We start from the raw sequence: 14,377 nt of genomic DNA, 5'->3' as shown, positions 1-14,377 counted from the left end.
AGCAAATTAGGGACACTGTTGCTCCTGGGGTATCGGCGAGGACCATTCGCAACCGTCTCCATGAAGCTGGGCTACGGTCCCGCACACCGTTAGGCCGTCTTCCGCTCACGCCCCAACATCGTGCAGCACGCCTCCAGTGGTGTCGCGACAGGCGTGAATGGAGGGACGAATGGAGACGTGTCGTCTTCAGCGATGAGAGTCGCTTCTGCCTTGGTGCCTATGATGGTCGTATGCGTGTTTGGTGCCGTACAGGTGAGCGCCACAATCAGGACTGCATACGACCGAGGCACACAGGGCCAACACCCGGCATCATGGTGTGGGGAGCGATCTCCTACACTGGCCGTACACAACTGGTGATCGTCGAGGGGACACTGAATAGTGCACGGTACATCCAAACCGTCATCGAACCCATCGTCCTACCATTCCTAGACCGGCAAGGGAACTTGCTGTTCCAACAGGACAATGCACGTCCGCATGTATCCCGTGCCACCCAACGTGCTCTAGAAGGTGTAAGGCAACTACCCTGGCCAGCAAGATCTCCGGATCTGTCCCCCATTGAGCATGTTTGGGACTGGATGAAGCGTCGTCTCACGCGGTCTGCACGTCCAGCACGAACGCTGGTCCAACTGAGGCGCCAGGTGGAAATGGCATGGCAAGCCGTTCCACAGGACTACATCCAGCATCTCTACGATCGTCTCCATGGGAGAATAGCAGCCTGCATTGCTGCGAAAGGTGGATATACACTGTACTAGTGCCGACAGTGTGCATGCTCTGTTGCCTGTGTCTATGTGCCTGTGGTTCTGTCAGTGTGATCGTGTGATGTATCTGACCCCAGGAATGTGTCAATAAAGTTTCCCCTTCCTGGGACAATGAATTCACGGTGTTCTTATTTCAATTTCCAGGAGTATATATATATATATATATATATATATATATATATATATATATATTCGTAACAACGCTAAACAGCATCATGTCTTTAAATACTAGTAGTAGTAATACGGATAAGTCATATTTAGAAGTATCTTTTTAATTTTTAAAATTGTGTCAATGGCTTGATATTTCTGGAACAAGGATCTCATGGAAATCTGGTTAGCGAAATTTCTCGTAGATGAATGCTAGTGCAGGAATTGTGATGACGCCGCAGATCCGTCCCGCGGGCGCTGGACTGGTTCACGTGGCTGTCGTGGTTCCGGTTCGGCAACGAGGCGATGTTCATCAACCAGTGGGCGGGCGTACAGCACATCGACTGCTCCGGCGCCGTCAACGACACCTGCCCCTCCAGCGGCCACATCGTGCTCGAAATGTTCGACTTCAACGAGGTCAGTGCATTCTGCGTTTTGCACCACTAGTGATCTGCACGTTCGTACAGGCTCTGGTCCGCTGTAATTGACGAGTAAGGAGTGCTGCAAGAACGCTGGGAGTGCATGGAAACGTCTGGAGTAAAATTAATATATTGCTTCCGTAAGTAATTTTAAAACACCCCCTACAACAACAGTATGTAGAACAAAAATCAAACAACAGCTGCATTTCGATCATTTCTTATTTATTTTTCTTTCAGCTACCAGTTTCGGCACTTCACTGGTACCATCCTCCGGCCCCTGTGTTTTAGAAAATCAAAAACAATACACACTAAGGTTACAAAAGTAATGTTATATCTCCTAATACCATGTCGGGCCTCATTTTGCCGCCGGCCCGTGTGGCCGAGCGGTTGTTGGCGCCACAGTCTGGAATCGCGCAACCGCTACGGTCTCAGGTTCGAATCCTGCCTCGGGCGTGGATGTGTTTGATGTCATTAGGTTAGTTAGGTTTAAGTAGTTCTAAGTTATAGGGGGCTGATGATCTCAGATGTTAAGTCCCATAGTGCTCAGAACCATTTGAACCTCATTTTGCCCAGCGTAGTGTAGCAACTTGAAATGGCATGGGCTCAACATGTAAGTTCCCTGCAGAAATACTGAACCATGCTGCGTCTAAAGCCGCCCAAAACTGCGAAAGTGTTATGCTGGATTTTCTGCACGAACTTACCTCCAGGTTACGTTCCATAAATGCTCGATGGGTTTGATGGAGAGCTATCCAGGTGGCCAAATCATTCACTCGATTTGTTCATAACGTTCTTCCAACCAATCGTGAACAATTATCGTCCGGTGACATGGAGCATTGTCACCCATAAGAATTCCATCGTTGCTTGTGGACTTGGAGCCCACGAATGGCTGCAAATGGCCTCCAAGTAGCCGAACATAACCATCTTCAGTAATTAAAACTTCCGGGCTAAGATCGATTCACTGATTCCTGATCGATTTACTGCTAATTTTCGGACTGATATATGCTAAGAATTTCGGCCAAGGACTCCTCCAGATTTTTGCTAAAAATCTTTCCCATATATATATATATATATATATATATATATATATATATATATATATATATATATATATATATATATATATATATGGGAAAGATTTTTAGCAAATATATATATATATATATATATATACACTCCTGGAAATGGAAAAAAGAACACATTGACACCGGTGTGTCAGACCCACCATACTTGCTCCGGACACTGCGAGAGGGCTGTACAAGCAATGATCACACGCACGGCACAGCGGACACACCAGGAACAGCGGTGTTGGCCGTCGAATGGCGCTAGCTGCGCAGCATTTGTGCACCGCCGCCGTCAGTGTCAGCCAGTTTGCCGTGGCATACGGAGCTCCATCGCAGTCTTTAACACTGGTAGCATGCCGCGACAGCGTGGACGTGAACCGTATGTGCAGTTGACGGACTTTGAGCGAGGGCGTATAGTGGGCATGCGGGAGGCCGGGTGGACGTACCGCCGAATTGCTCAACACGTGGGGCGTGAGGTCTCCACAGTACATCGATGTTGTCGCCAGTGGTCGGCGGAAGGTGCACGTGCCCGTCGACCTGGGACCGGACCGCAGCGACGCACGGATGCACGCCAAGACCGTAGGATCCTACGCAGTGCCGTAGGGGACCGCACCGCCACTTCCCAGCAAATTAGGGACACTGTTGCTCCTGGGGTATCGGCGAGGACCATTCGCAACCGTCTCCATGAAGCTGGGCTACGGTCCCGCACACCGTTAGGCCGTCTTCCGCTCACGCCCCAACATCGTGCAGCCCGCGTCCAGTGGTGTCGCGACAGGCGTGAATGGAGGGACGAATGGAGACGTGTCGTCTTCAGCGATGAGAGTCGCTTCTGCCTTGGTGCCAATGATGGTCGTATGCGTGTTTGGCGCCGTGCAGGTGAGCGCCACAATCAGGACTGCATACGACGCACACAGGGCCAACACCCGGCATCATGGTGTGGGGAGCGATCTCCTACACTGGCCGTACACCACTGGTGATCGTCGAGGGGACACTGAATAGTGCACGGTACATCCAAACCGTCATCGAACCCATCGTTCTACCATTCCTAGACCGGCAAGGGAACTTGCTGTTCCAACAGGACAATGCACGTCCGCATGTATCCCGTGCCACCCAACGTGCTCTAGAAGGTGTAAGTCAACTACCCTGGCCAGCAAGATCTCCGGATCTGCCCCCCATTGAGCATGTTTGGGACTGGATGAAGCGTCGTCTCACGCGGTCTGCACGTCCAGCACGAACGCTGGTCCAACTGAGGCGCCAGGTGGAAATGGCATGGCAAGCCGTTCCACAGGACGACATCCAGCATCTCTACGATTGTCTCCATGGGAGAATAGCAGCCTGCATTGCTGCGAAAGGTGGATATACACTGTACTAGTGCCGACATTGTGCATGCTCTGTTGCCTGTGTCTATGTGCCTGTGGTTCTGTCAGTGTGATCATGTGATGTATCTGACCCCAGGAATGTGTCAATAAAGTTTCCCCTTCCTGGGACAATGAATTCACGGTGTTCTTATTTCAATTTCCAGGAGTGTATATATAATAGTACTCGTAGCACACGTCTCATTTGGCTTCTCATGTTTGTAAATACAGAACGATAGCGATAGGCGGTTGCGTAATGACCAAGGTCAACGCTCACACAGAGTATCTCCCATGTGTCTGATGCAGTGGTTTTGTAATTTGTTCTTTCCTGTCTGGTGTTCTGTTTTGATAGGAATAAGGGAAACGAAAGACTTTATTTAATTTCTATAATAATGGATAAGGTCACCGACGAGTTTAATTTTTTTTACAATTTTCAGCACCTTTAACCCAGACTGGCACAGATTGGAATTCACTGATTTTACGGTGATTCCTCGTCCTGAGAACGAAAGGCATGATCGACAGGTAATATGATTTACTCATATCTCTATTATAGACCTACATGAAAGCCTACACGCTATGATGATAACCATCTTCATTCAATGATCGGCTCAGTTCCATTTAAACACAGCCCACAGCGTTACGGAACCACCTGCAGCTTGCACAGTGCCTTGTTGACAATTTTGCGTCCATGCCTTCGTGCGATATGCGCCACAATCGAAACCTACTATCAGCTCTTACCAACTGAAGGCGGGACTCACGTGAACGGGCCGCGGTTTTCTTGTAGTCTAAGGTCCAACCAATATGGTCACGAGCTCAGCAGAGGCGCTGCAGGTGCTGTCGTTCTGTTAACAATGGCATTCGCGTCGGTTGTCTGCTGACATAGCCCATAAATGCCAAATTTCTCCACACTGTCCTAACCTACACGTTCGTCATACGTCCCACAATGGTTGCTGATGTTATTTCTCGCAGTCTTACTTGTCTGTTAACACTGACAACTCTAGGCAAATGCCGCTGCTCTCGGTAGTTAAGTGAAGGCCCCGGCCACTGCGTTGCCCGTAATGAGAGCTAATGCTCGAAATTTGATATTACCAGCAGATTCGTGACACTGTCGATCTCTGAATATTGAATTCCCTAATGATTTTTGAAATGGGATGTCCCAAACTTCTAGCTCCAACTAGTATTCTGCATTCATAGTCTGTTAATTCCCGTCCTGTGGCTACAATCACGTCAGAAACCTTTTCACATGAAATACCCGAGTACAAATGACAGTTCGACTAATTTACTGCCCTTTTATTCCTTGTTTTCACGATATTACCATCATTTGTATCCGTGCCTATCGCTAGCCCGTGACTTTTGTCACCTCAGCGTAATGTAGTGTGTCTCTGATACATAACACAAGATAATTATACAGATTCAAAACAAGACCAGTAAAAGTAATAGCTCCTTGTTGCACATTTTGCGTTGTTTACCACCATTACTGGTCCTGCTTTGTATCTCTATTATTATTTTCTGTTATACACCAGACGTACACTGTATACTTGTTGATGTTCTAATATAAGGAACCTGAGGACGACACCAGTGAAGTGCGGAAACGGGTAGCATAAAGAAAAATAAAGAGGAACTGATTGACCTACGGCTGTTATTGGCTGTGCTCTACATACTGTTCGAACAGCGACTGTCTCGAGCCCGTGATGGATCCACGAACAGCCAACAACATCCGTCTGACCATGAAAGCGGAAATGTGTTGTTACCCCTCTTATGACAATCAGGTATACAGGGGATGAAAACCAATGAAATGGTTAGCGTTGGGCTACGTGTGAGACAGAAAGAAGAGATCAAAGTCTGTACTTACGTATTTATGAAAAGAAAAGCCTTCACAAGTATTCAGACCCAGTCACCATCGTATGTAAGTGACTGCTGTTGACACTACATCCTGCAAGGATATAATAATACCCGCAGATACGTAGCTGTGTCCTCCACATTCACACTGACCCTTATTCAGGATGTACAAAAATGTGACACAAACTTTAAGGCTATATTACTGTCATCATATCATTAGAAAAAGTTCATATGGACATGGATCCAAAAATCCTTTGTTTGAGATGTTCGAAAGGATTTATTGTTTATGGCACAAAAATGCAACATTTACCAAACCCATTTACTTATATGAAAGGATTTGTTGTTCATGGTTAACAAATTACATAGTTACCAAACACACTGGCAACTAGCCGGGTGTTTGCTGTCATGGGACCCTTAACTGATGTATAAGTTACAGGACTAAATCACTACGTTATGCAAATCACACCCAAGAGCTTCATATTTAATCTGTACGGGGTGTGTACCGTAGTCTTCTAATGGCCCTGCTCTAAATCCCTTATGGGGTGACTAGTGTCCCATACATTTCATTCATTAACTAAACTGATCAAAGTTTCCCTCCAGAAATGATGATGGGAAAGGATTCTGGTGAGTGTGACTGATTAGCAGATAAATACCATCCCAAAAATTACAATTACATTTATTTTCTTTAAACGGCCACAAAATGTTTCATGAATTCGTATAAGGAACCATCATGTATATGAACGCACGCCAAACATGTAAGCAGTCCTCATGTGACAGACGTATTCGCAAGAACCTAGTATAAACGACACTGTATGGAACCTAGTGTGCTTGTCTACTATGAGACTAAGAAAGCAAAGACAACAGATAAAATGCATAATATCTATAAACAAATGGGTAATCAATTACAGTTCCACGATATCACCTAAGCAGGCAAACTCGTTCTACAGCTGCAACAGCTGGGAAACCTGGGTGGTTAAAAAGTTAACTGGAACTCTACATGTCGCAACTGGGAAAGTAGCAGTGCTGCAAGCGCTAATAGAAAGCAATGAATATCAATTCGTTATAGGCACTGAAAGCTGGCTAAATCCGCAGATACGTCCTGCCGAAATTTTCGCTAAGGACCAAACAGTGTTTAGAAAGGATAGGCTGCATACAGTTTGTGGTGGCGTGTTTTGTTGCTGTTAGAAGTAGTTTATGTTGTAGCGAAATTTTTGTAGATAGTTTCTGTGAGCTAGTGTGGGTAGAGGTCATTCTTGGAACCGCAATAAAATAATAACTGGATCCCTTTACCGACCACCCACGTTAGGTAATACTATTGCTCAAAGGTTCAAAGAAAACATGAGGTAATTTCAAACACGTACCCGACTCATACAATTATGGTTGATAGTGCCTTCAACTTACCCTCGATATGGTGGCAGAAATACATATTTAAATCCGGAGGCATGCATGATACATCTTCCGAAATTGTGCTAATCGCATTCCGTGAAAATTATTTCGAGCAACTAGTTCATGAGCTGAACTGAATGCTGAACGGTTGTGAAAACACACTTGACCTCTTAGCAACAAATAATCCGAGCTGACAACAAGCATCAAAACGGATGCAGGGATTAGTGAACAAAGATTTGTCGTAGCGATAACGAAAACTGTTATTTCCAAATCCCCCAAATATAAACGAAAAATATATCTGTTTAAAGAAGCAGATAAAAATTCGCTTAAAGACTTCCTAATAGACAGTTTCCACTCCTTCCAAAATAACAATGTGAATGTAGACCAGATGTGGCTTGAATTCAAAGAACTAGTATCGACAGCAATTGAGAGCTTTATACCAAATGATTTAACAAATGACGGAACTGATTCCCCACGGTACATAAAACATGTCAGGACACAATTGTAGAAACAACGAAAAAGCATGCCCAACTTAAACGAACGCAAAACCCCCAAGATTGGCGATTCTTTACAGAAGCTCGAAATTCAGTGCGGACTGCAATGTGAGATACTTCTAATAGTTTCTGCATCGAAGCTTGCCTCGAAACCTGTCAGAATGGCCAAAGAGATTCTTGTCGTATGAAAAGTGTGCTAGCGGTAAGACAAAGTCAATGCCTTCCCTGCGCGATAGTAATGGAAATACTATTCATAACAGTGCTCCTAAAGCAAGATTACTAAACATGCTTTCAGAAAGTCCTTCGCCAAAGAAGACGAAGTGAATACTTCAGAATAATAATCAAGAACAGCTGCCAACATGAGTAATTTGGATGTAGATATCCTCGAAGTAGCGAAGCAACTTTAATCACTTAATAGATGCAAGTGTTCCGGTCCAGACTGTGTACCAATTATGTTCGTTTCAGAGTATGCTGATGCAATAGCTCTATACTTAATAATCATTTATCAGTTAGGTTCCTTTCAGAGTATTCTGATGCAATAACTCCATACTTAACAATCATATACAACCGATCGCTCGACGAAATACCCGAACCCAAAGACTAGAAAGTTGCACAAGTCACACCGATATTAAAGAAAGTCAATAGGGGTATCCACTATATTACAGCTCATATCATGAAGAGCGTTATGCAGAAGGATTCTGGAACACATATTGTGTTCGAACAGTATGAACTATTTCGAAAAAAAACGGTCTATTGACACAAAGTCAAACTGATTTAGAAAACATCATTCTTGTGAAAAACAATAGCCCTTTACTCACACTATGTGTTCAGTGCTATCGACAAATGATTTCCAGGGTTTTTGCACGATACCTCACAGCTGGCTTTTAATCAGATTGCGTGCTTATGGAATATCGTCTCGGTTATTGATGTTGTGGTTTATAGTCCGAAGACTGATTTGATGCAGCTCTCCATGCTACACTATCCTGTGCAATCCTCTTCATCTCCAAGTAATTACTGCAACCTACTTACTTCTGAATCTGCTTACTGTATTCATCACTTGACCTTTCGCTACGATTTTTACTCCCCACAGTTCACTCTAGTACTAAACTGGTGACCCATTGATATCTCAGAATAGGTCCTACCCACCCGATCCCTTCTTTTAGCCATGTTGTAGCATAAATTTGTTTGTTCCCCAGTTCTGTTCAGTACTTCCTCACCAGTTACATGATCTACCCATCTTATCTTCAGCATTACTGTGCAGCTCTACTTTTCCAAAGCTTCTATTGCCTTTTTGTCTGAACCTTTTCGCGTCCATCTTTCACTTCCATATATGGCTACAGTTCATAGAAAAACTTTCAGAAAAGGCTTCCTGACACTTAAATCTATACTTGATGTTAACGAGTTCTTCTTCTATAGAAACGCTTTTTTTGCCATTGCCAGTCTACATTTTATGTCCTCTCTATCCCGGCCATCATCAGTTATATTTCTGCCCAAATACCAAAACTTATCTACTAGTTTAAGTGTCTCGTTTCCTAATGTAATTCCTTCAGCATCATCTGATTTAATTTGACCACATTCCATTACTCTTTTGTTGCTTTTCTTGAAATTCAGCTCCTATCCTACTTTAAAGTCCAAGTCCAATCTCACCTGTGCGACGGGATTCGTGATTTCCTGTCAGAGAGGTCATAGTTCGTAGTAATTGGCGGAAAGTCATCGATTGAAACAGAAGTAATTTCTGGTGATCCGAAAAGTGGTCTTATAGACATCTGGCTGCTCCTTATCTATAGAAACGATTTAGGAGACAATCTGTGCAGCTGCCTTACGTTGTCGGCAGATGATGCTGTCGTGTATTGTCTTGCATAGTCGTCAGAAAATAAGTACAAAACTATTTAGATAAGGTATCTGTATGGTGCGAAAAGTGGGAATTGACCCTAAATAATGAAAATTCCTCTATATCAGTGCTAAAAGGAATCCGTTAAACTTCGGTTGAACGGTAAATCAGTTATATCTAAATGCCGTAAATTCAACAAAATACCTAGCAATTGCAAAAAATGGCTCTGAGTACTATGGAACTTAACATCTGAGGTCATCAGTCCCCTAGAACTTAGAACTACTTATACCTAACTAACCTAAGGACATCACACACATCCATGCCCGAGGCAGGATTCGAACCTGCGACCGTAGTGGTTGCTCGGTTCCAGACTGAAGCGCCTAGAACCGCTCGGCCACACCGGCCGGCCTAGCAATTGCAGTTACGAACAAGTTAAATTGGAAATATCACAACAACAACAAAAATGTTGTGGGGATGGCGAACCAAAGACTGCGTTTTATTGGCAGGACAGTTAGAAGATGTAAGAGAACTGTTAAAGAGGCTTCCTAAACTACTCTTGTCCGTCCTCTTTTGGAGTGCTGCTGGGGGTGCGGGATCCTTAGCAGATAGGATTAACAGAGTACATCGCGAAAATTCAGTGACGAGCAGCACGTTTTCTGTTATCGAGAAATAGGGGAGAGAGAGCCACGGATATGATACAGGGTTTGGGAAGGGCACTATTAAAGGCATTTCTCTTAGCGGCGGGATCTTCTCAGGAAATTTCAGTCACCAACTTTCTCCTCCGAAAGCGAAAATATTTTGTTGACGGTGACCTACGAAGGGAAAAACTACCATTGGAATACAATAAGGGTAATCAGAATCGCTCGGAAAGTTATACGTGTGCGTATTTTCCGGGCACTGTTCGACAGTGGAGTAACAGAGAATTATTGTGAATGTGGTTCGATGTCTTCTTTGCCAGGCACATAAAAGTGATTCGCCTAGTAGCCACGAGGGTGCAGATGTATTACCGACAGTTCGGCGCAAGGCGGCGAGCTGATGACGGCTGCTACTCGTGGTCGTTGGGATGCATAGAGATGAGTTCCGCCTTGGAGGTCGATGAAAGCACGTGCACGAAAACAACCAGTTGTTTGTCCGGTTGGTCGGACAAGTGAAACGACGAATGAAATTACTCTGCAGCAAGGGCGGCAAAGTACGCGACCGACTCCTGTGGCGGTCAGAAACAAACTCTCTCTTCCACCCAGAGAGCGACAGCTCCGCCTGTAAAGAACTCTACTAATCGCCGCAGAAAAACAAAGCTTTCGAGCACTGCGGCCTTAGAACAAATTAGTGTAGACTCCCACAACCGTACTCTGTCAACAGATTGGCGACAATACCGTTCCTTCCCGCCAATGCCCGACGGTGTTTGTAAATGTGTTCAGCCATAACACTCGAGCAGCCCATCACAGCTTCCGCCAGAACTTTGCGTGCGAACCTTTCTAGCGACGGGTGCCAACGGAATCTGATTATTTAATTATTACGGTGCTACGTATGGCGCCGTTCGGCCGGCTGTTCTGTGCAGCTCGACGATCATTTCTCCGAGACGTCCGAAACCATAGAACAGATGTGGCACCAAAATGGCGCGTTCCTGCCGAAAACTTGAGGTTTTCGGAATAAAACGGCCCCCAGCCGTAGTAAAAATAGCGAGTGTCGGTCTGTCTGTCCCTGAGACCCCTCATCGAAAGAAAAAGCCGCCAGCCACGGGTCGAGGCTGTGTCTGCAGTTCCCAGTGACCGGATGTTCCTCTCAACTTCTGACCGTTCACTGCTGTTGTAATTGGCCTCCTCATTGTCCAAAAGTTCTCACTTGTCTCCAACATGAAATGAACAGAATTACAATGTGCCTGCATCCCACTCCCGATCATTTACATGCCAGTACATAGCATCCGATTATCAACTTTGCATGACGGTGTAACACAGTAGCGAAATGACATTACTTTGCGTGCATGCAAATTCAGTGCTTAGAAATGCAAATTTTCCACTAGCCCAGCGACTGCATTAACACTTCATCTATATGGCCATCTGTGAGACGTTACATGCGCTGCTTTCTGCCTTTAGTCACCGTAATTCTTACTTTCTCTGTGCACAAAATTAACAGCTCTAGCCAGCGTAGCTTCCATCGAGCACACACCGGCGCACTCTCTAGGCACCGCTCTTTCCTCATAAGTCCAGTGTCCATCCGTCTCCGTGCGTCAGCCCCCTCCCCTCTCAACCAACGATCCTCTTCTTTCAAAGCTCATCCTCTCCACAGATAAACAACTTTCCTCCTCACATGTCTTCCACATACAGGGTGTTTCAAAAATGACCGGTATATTTAAACGGCAATAAAAACTAAACGAGCAGCGATAGAAATACACCGTTTGTTGCAATATGCTTGGGACAACAGTACATTTTCAGGCGGACAAACTTTCGAAATTACAGTAGTTACAATTTTCAACAACAGATGGCGCTGCAAGTGATGTGAAAGATATAGAAGACAACGCAGTCTGTGGGTGCGCCATTCTGTACATCGTCTTTCTGCTGTAAGCGTGTGCTGTTCACAACGTGCAAGTGTGCTGTAGACAACATGGTTTATTCCTTAGAACAGAGGATTTTTCTGGTGTTGGAATTCCACCGCCTAGAACACAGTGTTGTTGCAACAAGACGAAGTTTTCAACGGAGGTTTAATGTAACCAAAGGACCGAAAAGCGATACAATAAAGGATCTGTTTGAAAAATTTCAACGGACTGGGAACGTGACGGATGAACGTGCTGGAAAGGTAGGGCGACCGCGTACGGCAACCACAGAGGGCAACGCGCAGCTAGTGCAGCAGGTGATCCAACAGCGGCCTCGGGTTTCCGTTCGCCGTGTTGCAGCTGCGGTCCAAATGACGCCAACGTCCACGTATCGTCTCATGCGCCAGAGTTTACACCTCTATCCATACAAAATTCAAACGCGGCAACCCCTCAGCGCCGCTACCATTGCTGCACGAGAGACATTCGCTAACGATATAGTGCACAGGATTGATGACGGCGATATGCATGTGGGCAGCATTTGGTTTACTGACGAAGCTTATTTTCACCTGGACGGCTTCGTCAATAAACAGAAATGGCGCATATGGGGAACCGAAAAGCCCCATGCTGCAGTCCTATCGTCCCTGCATCCTCAAAAAGTACTGGTCTGGGCCGCCATTTCTTCCAAAGGAATCATTGGCCCATTGTTCAGATCCGAAACGATTACTGCATCACGCTATCTGGACATTCTTCGTGAATTTGTGGCGGTACAAACTGCCTTAGACGACACTGCGAACACCTCGTGGTTTATGCAAGATGGTGCCCGGCCACATCGCACGGCCGACGTCTTTAATTTCCTGAATGAATATTTCGATGATCGTGTGATTGCTTTGGGCTATCCGAAACATACAGGAGGCGGCGTGGATTGGCCTCCCTATTCGCCAGACATGAACCCCTGTGACTTCTTTCTGTGGGGACACTTGAAAGACCAGGTGTACCGCCAGAATCCAGAAACAATTGAACAGCTGAAGCAGTACATCGCATCTGCATGTGAAGCCATTCCGCCAGACACGTTGTCAAAGGTTTCGGGTAATTTCAATCAGAGACTACGCCATATTATTGCTGCGCATGGTGGATATGTGGAAAATATCGTACTATAGTTTTTCCCATACCGCAGCGCCATCTGTTGTTGAAAATTGTAACTACTGTAATTTCGAAAGTTTGTCTGCCTGAAAATGTACTGTTGTCCCAAGCATATTGCAACAAACGGTGAATTTCTATCGCTGCTCGTTTAGTTTTTATTGCCGTTTCAAATATACCGGTCATTTTTGAAACACCCTGTACATAGGCAAGGCAGTCCAGCGAACACTGATCAGCTAATGCAAACCTAAATCACAAGTACAAGGCACAATATTTGTGTATAAGACCTCCTCTGCCTTCCAGAGGTCTGTTACTACCACATACCTGGGGTGTCCACTGCTGAGACTGCGCATAGTGTGAACATTACAATGTGAAACTGTGTTGATAGACTTGTTTCAGCCTTATGTTCACTGCAAGACTTCACAGCATGCTACTTGGGTATATTTGCAGGGCGACTTCATGTGCGACATCATCGGCCTGGTGTGCCTGGTGGTCAGCTTCAGGCTGTTGGCAGTGCTCATCCTGACGCTGAGGGCGAAGCGCGGCTGCAGCTGAGAGACGAAAGAAAGCTGACGACCACCAGCACCAGCTGCATCACTGCGGCCTGTACGAGCGCTGTGACTGGCTTCTGTGCTATCATGTGTGGACCGGAGCAGTCAAAGCTGCCACTATGGCACATTCCGCGTATAACCTGTATTTTGATAAAAAGTAATGTACACAACCAGATTCTGACATTTATTTGCAATAAAAACTGAATGAGAGCTCACTTTACACAGTACGATCGTGTTGTCAATTTTCAAAGAGCACACCGAGGTGACGAAACTCACGAGAAAGCGATATGCACAAATACAGATGGCTGTAGTATCGCATACACAAGGTATAAAAGGACAGTGCATTGGCGGAGCTGTCATTTGTATCCATGTTCAAAGGTTTTGGACTTGATTATGGAGGCACGACGGAAATTAACAGACCGTGAAAGCGGAATGATAGTTTGAGCTAGATACATGAGAGATTTAACTTCGGTAATGGTTAGGGAATTATATATTCTGAGGTCCACAGTGTCAAGAGTGTGGCAAAAATACCAAATTTCAAGCAGTACCTCTCACCATGGACAACCCAGTGGCCGATGGCCTTTTAACGTCGCGAGTCAATGCGCGATAACAGTCGTTGCTATACAGCCCGCAGTATTGGAGCCGGAGGCTGTGTAAGAAAGCGCCACTTGTGTCTTAACCAATGAGACATGTATGTAGACCTGCTACTACGGCAGCGTGAAAAAGGCTCCTGTTTCACTTCTTAGCGAGCATATATTCACCACCTGTAAGAACCTAAATAAATGATATTAAATATTATTCAATCATTTTCAAAATTGGTACACTACCTTTGGACTTTCAGGAGAAGATTGTATCCAAATTACAGCTTT

At 45.2% G+C, this 14,377-nt stretch overlaps 1 protein-coding gene across 1 annotated transcript in view; it reads left to right on the top strand.

Annotated features, from left to right (window-relative positions):
* Window positions 1-13,735, top strand: part of LOC126252712 (protein white-like) — a 258,277-nt gene extending 244,542 nt beyond the window's left edge. The window contains exons 11-12 of the mRNA XM_049953614.1: window positions 1,148-1,322; window positions 13,408-13,735. Coding sequence (XP_049809571.1) covers window positions 1,148-1,322; window positions 13,408-13,512 — 280 coding nt within the window. The 3' untranslated portion in view covers window positions 13,513-13,735. The remainder of the gene's footprint in view (window positions 1-1,147; window positions 1,323-13,407) is intronic.
* Window positions 13,736-14,377: the final 642 nt, after the last annotated feature.

The sequence above is a fragment of the Schistocerca nitens genome, chromosome 4 (genome assembly GCF_023898315.1).
Source record: "Schistocerca nitens isolate TAMUIC-IGC-003100 chromosome 4, iqSchNite1.1, whole genome shotgun sequence".
Lineage (NCBI taxonomy): Eukaryota > Metazoa > Arthropoda > Insecta > Orthoptera > Acrididae > Schistocerca > Schistocerca nitens.
This window is presented reverse-complemented; position numbering and strand designations above follow the sequence as displayed.